Source organism: Sitophilus oryzae, unplaced genomic scaffold (assembly GCF_002938485.1).
Source record: "Sitophilus oryzae breed Bouriz unplaced genomic scaffold, Soryzae_2.0 scaffold_1512_pilon_pilon, whole genome shotgun sequence".
In the NCBI taxonomy this organism is placed as follows: domain Eukaryota; kingdom Metazoa; phylum Arthropoda; class Insecta; order Coleoptera; family Curculionidae; genus Sitophilus; species Sitophilus oryzae.
The window spans coordinates 2,964,363-2,985,202 of record NW_022146184.1 but is presented as its reverse complement, the minus strand read 5'-3'; the positions used below and the strand labels follow the sequence as shown (position 1 = coordinate 2,985,202).

Sequence of the window (20,840 nt, the reverse complement as noted above, 5' to 3'; positions counted from 1 at the left end):
TAAGTTTACCTTTGATCCAGTCTGTATACTATTTCTTTGGATTTTCTGCACGTGTGCAAAAACTACACTAAAACACTATATCTTATAGAAAATAAAATATTGTGCCTTGGATTTGAGGGATTTCATCTGAAAAATTATTAATTTGGAAGAAAACCGGCAACAAGCGGCAGAAAATAATAATATTTCCGTGCAGTCTTCTGGTCGCAACGACCAACGGACGGTCAGGGGTGCAACTTTGTTCATGTTTCAAAGCGATAGTAAAGTAATTTGTAGCTCGAGGCACTATGTTCAGTAGCAACATCGATTCGTAGCGATATTCTGATTTCTCGCTTTGTGGCGAGGCGACTGCCTAGACATAGCCTAGACCGTGTCGCACACGTGTGCAAGAGTGTGATAGTGATATCATATTTCGCAGCATTTAAGCGACAAAAGTTTTGCAATGAACATAGTACCGATCTGGGGTACAACTTTGTTCAAGTTACAAACCGATCGTTTAGAAGCGATGACAAAACCAGATCGATACTATGTTCATTGCAAAACTATTGTCGCTCAAATGCTGCGAAATATGGTATCACTATCACACTCTTGCACACGTGTCTAGACTGTCGCCTCGCCACAAAGCGAGAAATCAGAATATCGCTACGAATCGATGTTGCTACTGAACATAGTGCATCAAGCTACAAATTACTTTGCTATCGCTTTAAAACATGAAGAAAGTTGCACCCCTGGTTTCGACATCGCTTCTCTCAAGCAAAAATGTAAAGATACTATTTTTGTTGCCCTCAAATAAATTGCCATAAACTAATATTACTTAGGTTTAATTAAGTGCAAAAAAGAAAAAATCAGTTCTTTTTACCTTCTTGTCGAACGTCCATTACAGAAAAGGCAACAGCTTTTATCAATTTTAATAAAATAAGTAATTAATTGGCGTTATCTGAAAACTGTTTATGTCAGCTTGATACCAGTAGCAAAAATGTGACATTTCTAATAAAAAAAAGCGCTACACTAGGCTTACTTGATTTTGTTATTTATTATGTATCGTTTACAGGGGAATATAAGAAAAGTATTAGCGACAGTTTAATGCAAACATTTTAAAATTAAAATTTCTAAGTAATGACCTATCTGGGAACCACTGTGTATTGCCGTTTGATCCAGGAACTGTAGTAGCACACTTTTAAAAGAACAACAGGAATTTAATACAACCGACACCTACTGTGTAGAAAATAACCTAGATTTACCTATCTTGGAACAATTTCTTATATTTTTGCTGACAAAGACATAAAATTAAAAATATGCCAAAACACTGTCAGGACACCGAGCGAAGACGAGATACCTATTATATTAGAACAGTATCACACAGGAAAAAAAATATATCTCAAATATTTTTTTCTTAAAAAACGGTTAATCTAAGGAATAGAGTATTAATATTCATAAAATTTATACAGGGAATTTAATTATGTAATAAAAAATTTACAATTTGTAATTACAAATTTACATAAATTATATATTATATAATATTCATAAAATTTTACAGGCAATTTAATTATGTAATAGAAAACAGGGATGCCCATTTAAAATAAGAAAGTTGCTGTCAACTTCCGCTATTTCTGGTGTACCGCCTTATTGAAAATATTTTTTATCGATAGATAACGTTGTAAAACAATAATATGCAAAATATCTCTGATCTAGATATTGTAGTTCTGTAGAAACTTCTAATGCACGCTCAGCCTGGGACACCGTGTGTATCTTTATAATAATCGATTACCACATTAAATTTTAAACTCCCTGTTCTTATCCCTGTCTAAGCTCTCCCATTCTCCTATCCGTTCCGACAATACTAAAGCGAAAATTAATAATTTAACCCTTGTTGCAGACATGCTGCCCCGATTCACCGAGCCCATTCCCAACGTGACGGTCACGGTGGGCAGGGACGCCCTCTTGGCCTGCGTCGTGGACAACCTGCGAAGCTTCAAGGTGAGCTAGAGATACATTTAAGACTGCGCCGGATTTCGGGTGATTAATTAGTCTCGCCGCTGGAAACGGATTGCCTTAAGGGGTTGCGTCGTTTCTATGGGGGAGATTGCGATGGGGGAAACACGTTTTATTTGAATTGGAGAGGAGGGGAAAATACGTTGTCTAGGATTAAAGCGAGTTAAAGTGTTTATCTAAGTCAGTTGTGCAGATTGCTGAAATTCGTATTCATAACGTGGGAGTAACAGAAGATTTTGATATAAAAAGGGTGTTAGGTAGGGGCGTATTCTCTATTTGTCTCAGTAGTTTGATTTCGGAAAAGGCAAATATCGACTCTGAAATTCAGCACAGAATTAGCAGCGCCTCAAGAGCATTCTGGAAATTAAAAGAGAGGGTTTTCTACAATTATGACCTGAGCACAAAATAAAACTTGCAGTGTATCGAGCAGTAATAATCCCTACCATGTTATATGGAAGCGAAACCTGGGTGCCGTACCGCCGGCACACGAACGCATTAAACAAGTTGCAGCAGAGACACCTTAGACAACTGTTAAGAATCAAATGGTACCACCATGTCTCAAACGTATCAGTCATTGAAAAAGCAAGCTGCGAAAGCGCTGAAGTGATGATTACTAAATCTCGCTTAAGATGGGCTGGCCATGTATGCAGGATGCAAGAAAACCGCCTACCGAAATCTCTTCTTTACGGTGAACTTGTAGAGGGTAAGAGGAAACTGTCTGTCAAAGCACCTTTCAGCAACATGCAAAAACGCCTTTGCGAAAGAACTCAAGAGAATTTAGTGCTGTTAGTACTAGAACTAAGAGAAGACGTACACAAGAATTGGTTTCTCAATATATCCTGCTGAACTTGAGTTCGCTACGAATTTTGTTTTCCTCAAATTCATCACTGTATATACAAAAAAAAGGAAAGAGGAATGTTGCTTTTGCCATCAAAAAAGCTACAATTTCTAGTCCAGAAGAGTTGGCAAAAATAAAAAAATTAAAAAGGTTAAACAACGAGATGACCATTTTCTCCAGAGGAAGCCTTGATAAAGATAACATTTTGTAGACCAGTAAATACATTCAGTTAAAATACCCAACTAACACAATATCATTGTCAACATTGTTTTAAGTTGTAATATTCACTTGTAAATTCAATAAATAAAATGACAAAATACCATCTTGTTAATATCCTGACGCAATAAAACAAAATAATATTAGGTACTGTAAATGGTATAGAGCGTCAAAAATGAAAATGGCTGTAACTTTTGATACACATAGTATAAACCATTCACCCCTATATCAAAATGCTGGAAAAAGTACCAGGAATTGAAATCTTAAAAAATATATAGGGTGTTTTATTTAAAAAAACTGAAGTTTGGTCTGTAGCACTTTTCTTACACACCCCGTATAATTAAAAATATTTTAATAAGAAGCAATTAATTATTACTTATAACTTTTATATAGTATTATTTTAAAATTCTTAATAGCAAACGAGATACTGGACTTTATCGCACTAACTGAACACCCTGTATATAAAATAGGAAGGTAAAAATGTAAAAAATATTTTTGATGAGTGTTTTTTTGATTTTAAAACAAACATTATAAATAACAATTATTTCCTTTATTTCAAAAACAAAATTGAGTGTCCCCGTAATTTTTCCATTTAGACCACTGTGCGCCGGTTTGAGGCCGGATGAGATCGTATATCTCGTGAGTAAGAATTGATTTCGACACTTGCCAAGTCGGTAGGCCATTGACCATGATATGGCCGAGGACCGCGGTTCGGATTCCGCGTAAACAAATTAGACCCCGTCCAGATTAGCCCTAGCAGCAAAAAGGAGACGTTAACTGAAAGCTTCACTTTTACTTTCTTAAAACATGTGCAAAATATTCTAATTTTTTTTTAAGGGTTTTATATATTTCTTCTTCATTGTTCATACGGCATAACACCTCGATATTTGGAACTCTATTGTCCCAAGAAATCCGTAACATGCGACAATACCACCACCAGTTAAGGTCAAAAACACATAGCATCGGATCGCATTCTTCTTAAATCAAAGTTTATATCTCTACTGCAAAGAAATTTCTTTAGTTTAAAAAAAACTCAATCCTGGACTTTATTTCTTGCAATTGTTCGGCAGTTTCGTTTATTATTGTGCTCAAGTATTTGTAGTGATGGACTTTTTCTATTGGCGTGCTGTCTATTGATATTGATGTATTTATTTTTTTTGTAATAATCATGAATTTCGTTTTCCTCAAATTCATGTTCAGCCCATATTGCTTGCAGAATACACATATTCTTTGAAGTAGGTTGTGCAGATTTTTACTATTTTCTGTCATTACTACTGCATGGTCAGCGTATCTGATGAAACGTTGGCCGCCCCTACTGTATAGCATCTTTAGTTGCATAAAAAAGTAGTACAGTCGTATGAAAATGGCATCTCTGGACCTCTTCGCATAAGCGAGAAACCCTGTAAAATACGCAAAAATGATATAAATATAATACAATTATATATTACACCAATGAATTAAAACGAACAATTAATAAAATAGAATATCACAGAGAAATGAATAAATTATCTTCCTAAACTGAACCAATACCAAGACAAATTAAAGGAGACACTTCCATTTCCGTTATTTCTCGATGGGATTAGTCCCTGGAAATACACTGCACTACAACGGACTTAGAGCTTGATACGTCAGATCAGACCTCAAGAGCCTAAGCTTATAATGCGCTTTCGTTCCCGATGGACAGCATTATACAAAATCGATTGGGATTCAGGCCGAGTCGCCATAAACATCTTAACTCTTTGGGCCTGTCACTGTGCAGGACATAGACGGAATAAACGATGAAGATTTTTATTATTTATGATATCCGTCGTCTGGACGTTTGTCGTGTTAAACAGAATCATCTCTAATGGTGGCGGTTGATCGAAAATAGAATTCTGAATCGGAGTAAGATGATTGGTGATTTAAATATAATTATAAATAATAATATAGAGTAAAATCCTACTAACATAAGAGACATTGGTGGTTTTGAAGTGATTGAAAAGTTCAATTACCTCGGATTCCTTATATACGCATACTACCTATATTTCGTAACTCAACAACGAGACTAATTTGAATATGGAAAGAATATGGAAACACACCCTATCGAAATATTTTTTTATCGCTGCTTATACAGGGTGGCGCCTCTCATACGACGCGGAGGCTCCAAGGAGAACGACAGTGTGTATTGAAATGAAATTTTGTGAGCGTATGTAGATTAATTTAGAGCATTGTTTAAAAATATAGAGAGTTCTACAGTGTGTCCCCAAAAAAGTTACACATCAAAGTTGGTTTGGTTTTTTGTAATGGAACGGCCTATATATTAATTGATTTTCGGATTCTAGGAGAAAAATAAAGGAGTTTCATTAGAGAAGTATATGACTAAGATGTAAGGTTTTTGACATATTTAACAATTTCTTAAAATGAACAACAATTTTTAAATTTCAATAAAAGTTACATAAATTCGAATTTAGTCGCTATAAACCAATATGTAGTTAAAATAACGATTGTGCTTTAAATCAAATTAAAACTTGGCTCAAAAAATGATACACGGTGAGACAAAATTAATATTGAACATTGGTTACCTTTAAAAACAAATTACTCTTGATTTTAAATCAAACACTTACTATATTATTTCGATATTTAGTGAGGAATTCATATCTCTTCAAAAGACTATTAAGGTAGCCTATCTCTCCAGCAAAGATTTTCCTACATATTTTCATTATTATGATTTAGTGTCAGTAGATCTTTATTATTTGATAAAATATAGGCGATTGTAATAGGTCTGATACTCGTGCCAAACAAGAAAAAGTCATTAGGGGATAAATCGGATGAATACGGACAATCAGACATTAATTCGATACTTTTCTTCTTCAAATATTCAGTTGTTTGATGATGGGAGAATGATGCGACGTTTTTTGTTCTTAAAACTTCTTTAAACTTATTTCATCGAAGATCGTTTATAAACAAATTGTTGTATACCATTCGGCATTAATAGTTCTTCGATCATCTAATGGTGCGTCCAGACCTGAGGAGTCGAGTGCGAGACGAGCGCAAGACAAGAGCGAGACAAGAGCGAGGGAAGAGCAAGACAAGTGCGAGACGGGAGCAAGACATTTCCTATCCATTTTTTGACACAAGCCTGCCTCGAGACAAGCGAGTTGGATCATAGTGAAAGGTGCCCGGTTTGTGTAAACATGTCCGATGCAAAACCTGCAGCAAATAATAACGCATAAGTAATAAATTTTTGTATCTTTAACATGATATTTGGTTTACCGTATTTCATTCATCGTCGATTTTTTCCCTTTTACCCTCATTTGTTTCGAGACCTAAAATTAGTTTTTAGAACAAAATGTTAAATAGAAATGCGAGTAGAAATGTTATAGGAAAGGTTAAAAAGCACATTTTAAAAAATTACTTTAGTGTATACAGGGTACTTCAAAAAGTATTACGGATATAGGTATGTTTTAATGGGAGTACCCTATTTTTTATTTTATTATTAGATTCTACGTACAATTCGGTAATTTTTTTTTGCATATCATATTACCTATATATCTAAAATAATAGAGTTTGTAATAATTCAATTTGTTTAAAGAAATTTTAGATTTCGGTACGGTAAAAAGTGTCAGTGATGCATAATTTGTAAATTCAATTAAAAAAGATGATAATACATACGGTGTTCCATTTAAAAAATTTGAGATTATTTACTTTTAAATAGTCGAAATTCATAAATATATGTTGAACACACTGTAGCATGTAACACAAATGGCTTTATCTATATCTTTTTCTTCGTCCCTATAAAACTATACTAAAAAATTTTAGAACTCCAATTTCAGAAACAATAGCATGACTGACAATTTTTTACGACACTGAAATTTAACATTTTTTGTTTAATCAAATTGAAATATTACAAAAACTATTAGTTTTAGGGGTCTACCGCTTTAGGTATAGATATAACATTATACCTGGCATTATACATAAAAAAAAGTTATAAAATTTTACGCAGAATCTAAAAATAAAATAAAAAATAGGGTATTACGTTTAAAAAAACATGTTATATCCGTAACACTATTTTGAATCACCCTGTATACTCTATAATAATTTTATAATGTGTATCTTAACTTTTTTTACTTTTAACTTTTTTTAAACACTTTAATAATTCTCTTTTATATTCTTCCCACGGTTTTATTCATCGATTGTGAAATATCTACCCACGCATCGTGTTTATTGTTTTTTTTTTAATGTTCTTTATCTTTTGGATTCTTTATATTGGTTTTCATTATATAAATCGATGAATTTCAGCTAATCTTTTTCCGTCCAAGTCTCCATTTCAATATGCACTAATATCAGAGCTAATATCTCGCAGTCGAGCGAGCCTACCAAAAACACGTCCAGACTTGGCCGCGAGCTTTCTTTGATCGACCGTCGAAAAACCGACAGGAGATGGATAGCAACGAGGCTCCGTGGGTTGTCTCGCGAGACAGTCGCGAGACTCTTGCGAGACCCCTCCACCCTTTGAAAAACACCGTAAATTTGGAATGTCTCGCGCTCGTCTCGCACTCGACTCCTCAGGTCTGGACGCACCATAATGGAATAGTTGCGACGTGTCCAGGTACAACCTAAGAAACAAGCGATTGTAAAAGCTTAAAAGGCAACCTACGTAATTAATACAGTTAAAATCAATATAGGGCCGACGCAAAATCCTCGGTTGGTTAAATTTGACCATTTCTAATTACCTAGAGATAGATCAACTATCTCTCTCCTTTTTTTTGTTATCGAACAGACTAAACACAAGAAGAACCGTATACACGCCTGTCGATTGCATATCGCATAAAAGGATTAGCTAACGACCAGTCATCGCGCAAGCCAACAAAACAAACTGGAAAACGGTAGTGTCGAGCCATCCTCTTAGCGGGACAAAGCGACAAGGACTCGAGTCCGTGAGTGGAATCCTATTTAAAAGCCGGTGTATGTCCCTGTAGAGTTAGGCAGACGTGACGAGAGTACAGTGGGCAGAGCCAGGGCCACGACGACAGAATTGTGCGATACTCGTTCGGGTCTCGTCTAAAAGTAATGGAGAAAAAGCGTCGATTGACTCTTTCCGGAATTTCGTGCTATGAGGTGCTTAATATACATGTGTTGGTAGAATTTACTGCTAAATGATGACAAATTTCTTAGTGGTTCTTCGCTACTTTATACTGAAAAATGCTTAGAAAGTTGCAGACGATCGACAAAAAACGGCATCAGAGTTGGGTTGGATATTAAGACCGCTGTCATTTTATATTAAAATTTCTACGGAAAATGATAATAAACTGGACGTTTTTTTTTCGACCGTATGCGGGTATATCTCCTCAATAAACAAACTGAATCTGAAAGGAAGAAACATAAAAAAATTGTTTAATTAACTAAAACCATGAAATGCTTTTACTTTTTTTGTAGAAATGTCTATTTGTCATAGACTTGCATTAATTCTTAGCACACATACATCGCGCTGCCTCAGCTGCATGGTTTCCGTATTGTCAATAACCAACATTAAGTTCAGCTTGAGTTTGTATCAATTTTGGAAAAAATATGTTGATATAAAGCAAATAGATTGACGACCAACCAACAGTCGCTCTCATCAGGTCGATTTATAGTTTTATTTTAATAAAATATTGTATTAATACTATTAAAATCAAAATAGAGCCGACGCGCGACGCAATCAGATGCGGGTAACTGAAAATTAAGTTCGTATCAGTCATCGCCAGGTCAGTGAAATTATATTGTAAATTATTGTTAATTCGATAAAAACTTTTAGACACCCATGAAAGAATGGAACTTTAATAATCAGTCTAAAGTTTCGCGAAAAACGTTGGTTGGTTATATTTGATAATTTTTAATAACCCTATTGGCATATTACTAGTTAAACATATATCAGTTTAACAGTTTCTCTCATTTATATCCTATTTTTCTTTTTATTATCGGACAGAGCACACAGAAAAAGAACCGTATACACGCTTGTCGGTTAGATTTGGAATAAAAGAATTAGCTAGCGCTCAGGCATCGCGCGCGCTAACATAACAAACTAGAAAATGGGAGTGTCGAGCGATCCCCTTACAGGGACAAAGCGACAAGGACTCGAGTCCGTGAGTGGAATCCTATTTAAAAGCCGGTGTATGTCCCTGTAGAGTTAGGCAGACGTGACGAGAGTACAGTGGGCAGAGCCAGGGCCACGACGACAGAATTGTGCGATTCTCGTTCGGGTCTCGTCTAAAAGTAATGGAGAAAAAGCGTCGATTGACTCTTTCCGGAATTTCGTGCTATGGTGTGCTTAATATACATGTGTTGGTAGAATTTACTGCTAAATGATGACAAATTTCTAAGTGGTTCTTTGCTACTTTATACTGAAAAATGCTTAGAAAGTTGCAGACGATCGACAAAAAACGGCATCAGAGTTGGGTTGGATATTAAGACCGCTGTCATTTTATATTAAAATTTCTACGGAAAATGATAATAAACTGGACGTTTTTTTTTCGACCGTATGCGGGTATATCTCCTCAATAAACAAACTGAATCTGAAAGGAAGAAACATAAAAAAATTGTTTAATTAACTAAAACCATGAAATGCTTTTACTTTTTTTGTAGAAATGTCTATTTGTCATAGACTTGCATTAATTCTTAGCACACATACATCGCGCTGCCTCAGCTGCATGGTTTCCGTATTGTCAATAACCAACATTAAGTTCAGCTTGAGTTTGTATCAATTTTGGAAAAAATATGTTGATATAAAGCAAATAGATTGACGACCAACCAACAGTCGCTCTCTCATCAGGTCGATTATAGTTTTATTTTAATAAAATATTGTATTAATACTATTAAAATCAAAATAGAGCCGACGCGCGACGCAATCAGATGCGGGTAACTGAAAATTAAGTTCGTATCAGTCATCGCCAGGTCAGTGAAATTATATTGTAAATTATTGTTAATTCGTTAAAAACTTTTAGACACCCATGAAAGAATGGAACTTTAATAATCAGTCTAAAGTTTCGCGAAAAACGTTGGTTGGTTATATTTGATAATTTTTAATAAACTCATTGGCATATTACTAGTTAAACATATATCAGTTTAACAGTTTCTCTCATTTATATCCTATTTTTGTTTTTATTATCGGACAGAGCACATAGAAAAAGAACCGTATACACGCTTGTCGATTAGATTTGGAATAAAAGAATTAGCTAACGCTCAGGCATCGCGCGCGCTAACATAACAAACTAGAAAATGGGAGTGTCGAGCGATCCCCTTACAGGGACAAAGCGACAAGGACTCGAGTCCGTGAGTGGAATCCTATTTAAAAGCCGGTGTATGTCCCTGTAGAGTTAGGCAGACGTGACGAGAGTACAGTGGGCAGAGCCAGGGCCACGACGACAGAATTGTGCGATTCTCGTTCGGGTCTCGTCTAAAAGTAATGGAGAAAAAGCGTCGATTGACTCTTTCCGGAATTTCGTGCTATGAGGTGCTTAACATACATGTGTTGGTAGAATTTACTGCTAAATGATGACAAATTTCTTAGTGGTTCTTTGCTACTTTATACTGAAAAATGCTTAGAAAGTTGCAGACGATCGACAAAAAACGGCATCAGAGTTGGGTTGGATATTAAGACCGCTGTCATTTTATATTAGAATTTCTACGCAAAATGATAATAAACTGGACGTTTTTTTTCGACCGTATGCGGGTATATCTCCTCAATAAACAAACTGAATCTGAAAGGAAGAAACATAAAAAAATTGTTTAATTAACTAAAGCCATGAAATGCTTTTACTTTTTTGTAGAACTGTCTATTTGTCATAGACTTGCATTAATTCTTAGCACACATACATCGCGCTGCCTCAGCTGCATGGTTTCCGTATTGTCAATAACCAACTTTAAGTTCAGCTTGAGTTTGTATCAATTTTGGAAAAAATATGTTTCTATAAAGCAAATAAATTGACCACCAACCAACAGTCGCTCTCATCAGGTCGATTTATAGTTTTATTTTAATAAAATATTGTATTAATACTATTAAAATCAAAATAGAGCCGACGCGATCAGATGCGGGTAACTGAAAATTAAGTTCGTATCAGTCATCGCCAGGTCAGTGAAATTATATTGTAAATTATTGTTAATTCGATAAAAACTTTTAGACACCCATGAAAGAATGGAACTTTAATAATCAGTCTAAAGTTTCGCGAAAAATGTTGGTTGGTTATATTTGATAATTTTTAATAACCCTATTGGCATATTACTAGTTAAACATATATCAGTTTAACAGTTTCTCTCATTTATATCCTATTTTTCTTTTTATTATCGGACAGAGCACATAGAAAAAGAACCGTATACACGCTGGTCGATTAGATTTGGAATAAAAGAATTAGCTAACGCTCAGTCATCGCGCGCGCTAACATAACAAACTAGAAAATGGGAGTGTCGAGCGATCCCCTTACAGGGACAAAGCGACAAGGACTCGAGTCCGTGAGTCGAATCCTATTTAAAAGCCGCTGCATGTCTCTATAGAGTTAATAGACGTGACGAGCATACAGTAGGTAGAGCCAGGGACATGACGACAGAGCGGTGGGATTCTCGTTCGGATCTCGTCTAAAAAAGGCTTCGATTGAGTCTTTCCGGAATTTTGTGCTGATGAGGTGCTTAATGTACCTGTGTTAAAAGAAGTCACTGCTAGATGGGTTTCTCATCAAAATGTAGTTAACTAAAAAAATATAACTGCCGAATTTATGTGTTATTATTGGTTGTTTTATCAATTAAATAATTATCTGGTTCTCTTCTTCTTTCTCAGCGTGGTTCCATCCAATGTTGGATAAAGGCCTCTTCTAGGTTTTTCCATGCTTCGCGATCTCTAGCCAATCTTATTCATTGTCTTCCTGCCACTGTTCTATGACGTCATCGACCCATCTCTTTTTTGGTCGGCCTACACTTCTTGTTGTTCCCCTAGGTCTCCATAGAATAACTTTTTGGGGCCATCGGTATGGATCCTGTCTTGCCACATGTCCTATCCATTGCCACTTCAGACTTGCCACTCTTTTAATAACATCCATTACTATTTTTTTTCGTATGTGGGTGTTCCGTATTTTTTCCCTAATGTTGACTCCTAACATGATTCTTTCCATGGCTCTTTGTGCTACTCGTAGTTGTACTGCTATTTTTCGGGTAATTGCCATAGTCTCTAAGCCATACGTAAGCAAAGGTTGAATGCAGCTGTCGTAAGTCTTTTTCTTTAGGTCGATGGGCACCTTTTTTTCCTTGAAAATATCGCTCATATTTCCTAATGCTACCCATGCCAAATGGATCCTGCGTTTAATCTCCGTATTTTGGTTCTCTTTACCCAGCTTGATTTTCTGACCTAAATATATATAATGGTCTACGTTTTCAAAACAACGTTGCCTACGGTAATATTAGGAATATTGTTGCTCATTATCTTGGTCTTCTTCAAGGCCAATTTTCTGGGATTGGTCATTTAGCTTCTTTAGCATGGTGTACCCTCGACAAAAATTGCCAATTACATTTGGATTAAAGGAATTAGCATATGCTCCTATATCTGAAATTATCGAAATATATTTACTCATATCTGAGGATTATGTAAAGTGACCTGAAAGGAAGCTAAAAATGCAATAATATACAGGGTTTTCCATTTAAAAAATCATCCTGATCCGCTCACACTTTTTTGAGCCACCTTATAGAAGTTAAAATATATTCCTGAAATACATTCTCGTACATACTTTAGGTTTGCACTTAAAGAAAATTCTTAATTCGTTTTTTATTCTAGGGGCCACAGGTTCCCGACGTACTATTATTAAATTACATCAAAATTTTAAGGTGTCCGTTTTTCGTACCGCTGCGCGGTGAGTGTATGCTATTAGTATATTATACCCCAAACCATTATAATATCTAACTTGTGACTGATAGTCTTGTCACATATACAGGGTGTTTCAAAAAACATGTGCCATCTCTCGTGTGGAGATGCCTCACCTAAAAATAAGACTTATTTTTCACATCAACATAGGTCCGATTCTGCTTTGTTTCGTAGCTACAGGGTGTTAAAGTCTTAAATTTTTTTAAATTTATTATATAGTACTTTTAGCGTTTCGAATGAAATTTTGAGGATAAAAGTTACTATAAATGCCACATATTTTGATGCTAAAAAAATGTCGACATATGCACCAGGGACTTGCATATAGGTTATCACTGGAATATTTTTCTAAAAAAAAAAACATGCACGCTACTGTTTTTTTTTTCTTTTGTTAGCGAAATAGTGTAAGTAGTTTAATGCCGATTAAAAGTTGTCTCATGATATTTTGTCGATTTCTGCCTCTTTGATGAGATAAACGCAATTTTATTAATTTGCCTTGATCCAAGTCGAATAGCAAACTTTAAAAAAAATTAATAGCATTAACTTGCGAAAGTTTTTAATAAATACTCATTGATTCCTCATCAAAAAATATGAAAAAAAGTTTCTATAAACATGGGTATTGAAATGCATAGATAGTTTTAGAATTACAGGATGTTAAAACTTTTTGAAATTAGATTTTTTAATTACCTTAAATACCATTATTTCTTAATTTGAATTTGCTGTAGGTTGGACTAATAGTAATAATAACTAATAGTAATATTATTTAATAATAAATTAAGTAAAAATCATTTATTAATTTTATTTTGTTTGGTTTGAGAAATATTTATTATTATGAGTTTTGTTTGGTTTAAGAAATATATTAGTTCTAAACTATTTTAGTTCAATTAGCAGAACTATAGTTCAGAACTATACTAGTTCAATTAACAGAACTATTTTAGTTCAATTGACAGAACTATTTTTAGTTCAATTGACAGAACTATTTTAGTTCAATTGACCAAACTATTTTAGTTCAATTAGCAGAACTATAGTTCAGAACTATACTAGTTCAATTAACAGAACTATTTTAGTTCAATTGACGGAACTATTTTTAGTTCAATTGACAGAACTATTTTAGTTCAATTGACCGAACTATTTTAGTTCAATCAACAGAACTATTTTAGTTCAATCAACAGAACTATTTTAGTTCAATTAACAGAACTATTTTAGTTCAATTGACAGAACTATATTAGTTCAATCAACAGAACTATATTAGTTCAATCAACAGAACTATATTAGTTCAATCAAAATAACTATATTAGTTCAATTAACAGAACTATATTAGTTCAATCAACAGAACTATATTAGTTCAATCAACAGAACTATATTAGTTCAATCAACAGAACTATATTAGTTCAATCAACAGAACTATATTAGTTCAATTAACAGAACTATATTAGTTCAATCAACAGAACTATATTAGTTCAATCAACAGAACTATATTAGTTCAATCAACAGAACTATATTAGTTCAATCAACAGAACTATATTAGTTCAATCAAGAGAACTATATTAGTTCAATTGACAGAACTATATTAGTTCAATCCAGTGATTAATTATTCCAGTGATAACCCATATGCACGTCCCTAATAAACTTATCGACACTTTTTTAGCATTAAAATATGTAGTACTTATAGTAACATTTACCCTCAAAATTTCATTCGAACTGCTAAAAGTACTTGGAAGAAAATTATAATAAATCGAAAGATTATTAAAACTTTAACACCCTGTAGCTACGAAACAAAGTAAAATCGGACCTATGTTGATATGAAAAATAAGTCTTATTTTTACGTGAGGAATCTCCCCACGAGAGATGGCACATGTTTTTTGATATACCCTGTCAAGACACTCATATAAGCTTCGAATCAACATGGCAATACGTATGTGCCTATACAAACCGAATTAAGCGTTAAAGCCCACCTTATTCGCGGACATTTTATACGAGTATATACATTTTTTATGTGTATTTATTGCGACAGTTAAAAAGCTATTTGGCAGATTTTATTGTCAGATTTGCTTTACTTCTTGCTCCGGAATAGTATTCAAACACTTCAAGCCCGAGTTTAAAACTTTACGCTTTTGTTTACCCTCACTTCGATACTTTTGTTTATAATACACTAGAGTTTTGGCGTAAAGCCTTTTGTCGAAGTTTGGAGAGAAATTTCCCTTTATAAATAATGTAAAAGCTATGTCACAAATTGTTTAGGAATTTGAAAAGTCTTTGAATTATCTGGAGAATCTTTAATAATTGAGTAATATAAAAGCAAAATAGATATGCTCAACTTTAGAGTAAATGCTTATATTTCTGCTTAATATTGTAAAAGGAAAATGCGACTTTAAAACGAAATTTAAACTAATAATATAAAGGCACAACGGTTACTTCAATTAAGTGAAAAGGCTAGTTTTCCCTGTAAAATCTGTATCAAAGGATGCCTCAATTTTTCAGGAGTAAATATGAACAAGCCATTTTTTTATTGATGAATTAATAAATCAGGAAAAAACCCAATTTATAGTCTATATATTCTATAGACTTTATAGAAGACTGGTATGGGATTGGGTGCGTGCACTAATTACATGAGAAGAACACTGGTGATGTAAGAGAAGGACCTCTGTCTGCCGTTTCTAGATATCCTTATTAGTAGAAATGGGGGCTCTATTAAGAGTTCTGTATACAGAAAATCCACACACTCACAAAAATTCCGAAGCAAAATGGAAATATACAGGGTGCTACAAATTCGAAGTACGAGCATTGGTATCTCGGTAACCGTAATAGATACGAACATTATTAAATTGGGGCAAAGTTGCCCGTATTGGGATGTTCACCAAGATGCAATCAAAAAAGTTTTAAAAATTTTAAGGATTGCTGAGTTTTTTGGAAAAAAATGATTTTTTTGAAAATTTGAAAAATTTGAAATTGGTAAAAGTCGCTATGGTAGTACTCCCGTATGGAGTAGTGGCTACGAGATATTTGGAAAGGTTTTTGTACATACAAATGTTCAATAGAATCTGTTTCATTCATGAAAAAAAAAACGCCGAAAAAATATATATACAGAGTGATGTATACAGCTTAATTAGATGCTTTAATTCCTCATCAGATGCTTTAATTCCTCATGCATGCAAAATTCTCCTGCAGATTATTAACAACAGACTCAGGCCATATCTACTACCACAGATTGCAGAAGAACAAACTGGCTTTATGCCTGGTAAGGGTACCAGAGAACAGATAGGGAACGTACGACAGTTAATAGAAAAAGCGCGAGAATTCAACATAGAAATGTATCCTGTTTTATCGACTATTCTAAGGCCTTCGATCTAGTCAAGTGGCAAAAACTTTGGCAAATACTCAAGGAAATGGGGGTTCCTGATCACCTTATTCTACTTATCCGACAACTATACCAACATAATTACGGACTTATAAGAATTAATGATGTCACATCAAATAGATTTCAAGCAATGAAGGGTGTCAGGCAGGGGTGTGTTCTCTCACCCCTATTGTTCAATATTTATACCGAGTACATAATGCGTGATATTCTCGATAACTGGCAAGGTGGAGTATCTGTGGGGGGAAGGAAAATCAATAATCTAAGATATGCCGACGATACACTAATCATAACATCAAGTGTGGAAGAAATGGAATTTATTATGCAACGTCTCCAAGAAACTAGTACAGAATTTGGGCTAAAACTTAATCCTAACAAAACTACTGTCATGATTGTGGACCGACAAAACAACAACCAACCTCACGTGGGAAACATAGCTGGATTTAAGGTGGTTAATAAATACTTATATCTGGGATCGCTAATCGACAACAGCGGCTCATGCGAAGGCGAAATAAGACGTAGAATTGCGCTGGCTAGAACAGCCGTAACTAAATTAACTAAGATATGGAAAGATACAGCCATCACTAAGAACACCAAACTAAGACTGCTGAACTCGCTTGTTTTCCCGATTGCTACGTATGGGGCGGAAACATGGACGCTGAAGAAAAGCGATACCAGGCGAATAGATGCTTTTGAAATGTGGGCATATAGACGTCTGCTACGTATACCTTGGACAGCCCATCGTACGAATGAGTCAGTTCTCCAAGAACTAAACTCACAACTCAGCCTCTCAAAAAAAATAAACCGATGTTTTCTGACATATATTGGTCACATTGCTAGAAGAACGGACTCACTGCAGCTGCTAATAGTCGAGGGAAAGGTAGAGGGAAAGCGACCACGAGGTATATATATATATATATATATATATATATATATATATATATACAGGCTGTCCCAGAAATAAGTGCAAATATTTTAAGGGGTGGTAGATCTCGATAAAAGAAACATATTTTCTCTTGTTCATATGTTCATTCGTTCGTTCGGTAGTAGTAAGGACGGGACCGGATTTTAGAACCAAACGAAAACACCTTAACCTATTCGTTTGCGAACGCCTTTGATGTACCGACTCGAAACGGATGGCCGAGCGAACGAACAAACGAACGACCGCATGCGTTCAGTCCACCGTCCAAATATACCGAATTCCATTCGTTCGCTCGCTCGTTCGTTCGTTCGTTCGGATAATGAATACGCACCTTCAGAAAACATCTAGACACCAATTTTCATTCAAATATTTACATTAGTTCAGAAATTATTTGGAAAAAATAAAAATGGAACTTCTACACCCTGTATCTCGAAACGAAAAAAAAAACTCGAAGAAAAATTGACAAAAATAATAAAAGAATATGCCAGACCACTACTGAATCCATTTAACACCTAACTGCTGGTTGCACATATCTTGCCCGAGGGACTACCTAAACAGGCACAACCTATGTGGGACCTAGCTCTAACAACGGATAGGACAGTGAGTCATAATCGACCAGACATTTTAGTTTTTTGACAAGAAGCAACGAAAGGCGCAAGTAATAGATATACAAATTCCAGCAGACAAAAACGTAGGAAAATCAAGAATGGAGAAAGTCCTGAAATACCAAGAACTGGCAGATGAGATAAAAAGAATTTATCCGTTGGAAAAAGTGGAAATATATCCTATAATAATATCGTGTATTGGGGTTAATGGATAAGTACTTACCTCGCAATCTAAAGGCTATCGGCATACGCAGTCCGAAGCAAATTGTTGCAATTTCACAGAAAGCTGTCATTCTGACAACCTGTCACACCTTGAGACGTATACTGGCAACAGATGGTCTCGTTTATCCATAAAGACCCCGCGAACGTTGGCCGTAATGCAGGGAAGGTACTAGTGGTACTAATCGATAGATAAAAACATGTAGTCCAATAATGTCGATGGTGACACTTTCACAGATGTTGCGTGTGGCTATGATGACGTCATCCAAGATGGCCGTCGCTTCATTATGAACCAAGTGGCATATCTTGGTCCCTGCTGAACCGATTCCAATTTATCTTATTTTGATCGAAAGGTATTTGTACTAGCTGAAAAAAATATTATGTAAAAATACACTTAAACTATGTCCTACCAACAAGAAACAAATAAAAGTGAAAATTGCTGGATCCCTTACAGAGTTAAATGCAGACCGTTCTCTTTTTGCTTGACTTCTCATTGTCGCACGATCTCAACGTGAAATAGACCTACGCACAACCTTAGGAAAGTATGAAATGTCAGCTGTGCCCAGATCCATGTTAGGAACAATGCATCAGTGCCTAGCTAAAAGTAAATTGATTAAAATCTTGAAGTCTGTAGTGGAATCCACTGCCAAAGATTCTTTATCATCTGCTCAAGTTCACCAATCAAATAACTGCGTTGCAATTGTAGATGCAATCGGAGAATTTCAGGTTCTTGATAAAACTAGCGCAGTGAAAACTTGTAAAGATCTTGCAGATTTGTTCGCCCAAAAGATCCAAAGGAAATACTGGCAATATGATGAACTTCATGTTATTTTCGACTCGTACTTGGACGAATCAATAAAAAATCTTAATAGGGATAAGAGGCTTCATGACGGTGTCGCAACACAGTACAAAATATGTGATACAACTGACATATCAAAAAAAAAAAATTGAAAAAGTTATTGTCACATACTCGTACCAAGGATGAATTAACCACCTACCTTGCACATACAAGTCATGCCAAGATATCAGCAAAAAATATGTTGTTTCATGGCACACTGAAGTTTCTGCGACGCACTGCTCTTTGGATTGTTTAAAGAGAACTCAAGAAGAAGCCGACACAAAAATTATACCTCATGCTATTAATGCGAAAAGGTGCAGATACACTACTGGTATTTGCTAATGATACAGATATTTTAGTTTTGCTAGTGAGGCGGTGTGCAAGGCTTCCCGAAAACACCTTTTTGTACCATCGTCAGGCGAGGCAATATCAGTTAAAAACATATATATTTCACTCGTACCACTAAAATCTTCAGCACTGCCCGGGTTTTTTTGTTTGTTTGGAAAAGGAAAGTTGTCATACTGGAAGGCATTTGTTTCAGCGAGTGGAGATAAACTTACTGCCTCGCAGAAACTTGGTACCAGTGATTTCGTACCTGATGATGTTTTGCATCAGCTAGAAATATTTATTTGTCGAGTTTATAAAGCAAGCACTCTAACAAAATCACTTGCAGAATTACGATGATCAATGTTTACTGCCAAACAAGTCCTTGGAGATAAGTTACCCCCACTAGAGGTTCCCTTGCACCCGCAATTAAGAGAGCTAACTTTCAAGCCTTTGTGTGGTCAAAAGATGATGAACCAAATGCAGTCATCCCCCTGCTATGTGTGAAGAACTACGAGTTTCTTCTTCAACTGATTAGATGTTTGTGTCTTAAAAATCGATGTTCACCACCATGTAAATGTTTAGCAATTAATATGCCTTGCATAGAAATATGTAGTTGTAATGCGGACCAATCAACTTGTGATAATTTGCATCCGTCTGATTTTGCCGACGAAGGTAGTGATGAAGTTGATAGTGATGATGCCGATTTGTAATTTTATTAATAAATATATATACATATATATGCAAATGTATCACTTAATTTTTTAACATGACATTTCACTTAATACATGAACTCATATAACGTAGACTATATTTTATTTTGGTAAAAATAATGTAGCACAATATTTTTCAATTTTTTTTACTTTAAATCCAACCAGCAACCAAAATGTTATTTTTTCGCAATACTTTCAAGAATTAATTGTTTTCCTCTTTACATTGCCTTTCTAACAAGCTAAAAAAATGAAATCGGTTAAATAGCGGCGACGATAGGGCGCATTGTCTATATTGCTATGGCGGCCATTTTGTTTAACGCATTCCAAACAAACGCAACATCTGTGACGGTGTCACCATAAAAATTAATGGAATCCATAATTTTTCTGATAAAACAACTCCACTGGCACCTTCCCTTCATGAAGTTTCCCACGGGAAACTATTTTTATACGTTGTGCTCCCCAACTAAAAGTGCTGTGAAAAAAAATATTAAGATTAAGCAAATGTGCAAGTCTGAGTGAGCTCTTACAATAAATCAATTAATATCACAAAACTAAAAAACTTTCAGCTACCCTAAAACGATCGATTAAAAACTATACACTAATAGAATAAAAAATATATTCTAAATCAACATAATGTGTTTATATAAGGTGTTTTTTAGGTAGAAAAAAGGGGATTATATACAAATGGTGAGTTTTTTTGGTTTGTGCCTTTTTACCCAAAGAGACATTGATCATGGAAAGTTATTATGGAAACCTTACGCCAGAGAGATGAAAGCGTTCAAAACGACTTCTAATTTTTCAGGCAGTATCAAATTTTCGCCAGAAGAAGAGAAAACAGCGATGAGGGTTGGAGAAATGACAGGCTCTTATTTAGTACGTTATTTTATGCCTTAAAAAAGTCAGAAGGTAATATAAAACTCCGAAATCAACGAAATTTAGAGACAAAACGCCACGTATTTTTTCCA

At 35.0% G+C, this 20,840-nt stretch overlaps 1 protein-coding gene across 1 annotated transcript in view; it reads left to right on the top strand.

Annotated features, from left to right (window-relative positions):
• Positions 1-1,875: 1,875 nt before the first annotated feature.
• LOC115878441 (lachesin) overlaps positions 1,876-20,840 on the top strand; it is a 257,713-nt gene continuing 238,748 nt past the window's right edge. The window contains exon 1 of the mRNA XM_030894951.1: positions 1,876-1,974. Coding sequence (XP_030750811.1) covers positions 1,876-1,974 — 99 coding nt within the window. The remainder of the gene's footprint in view (positions 1,975-20,840) is intronic.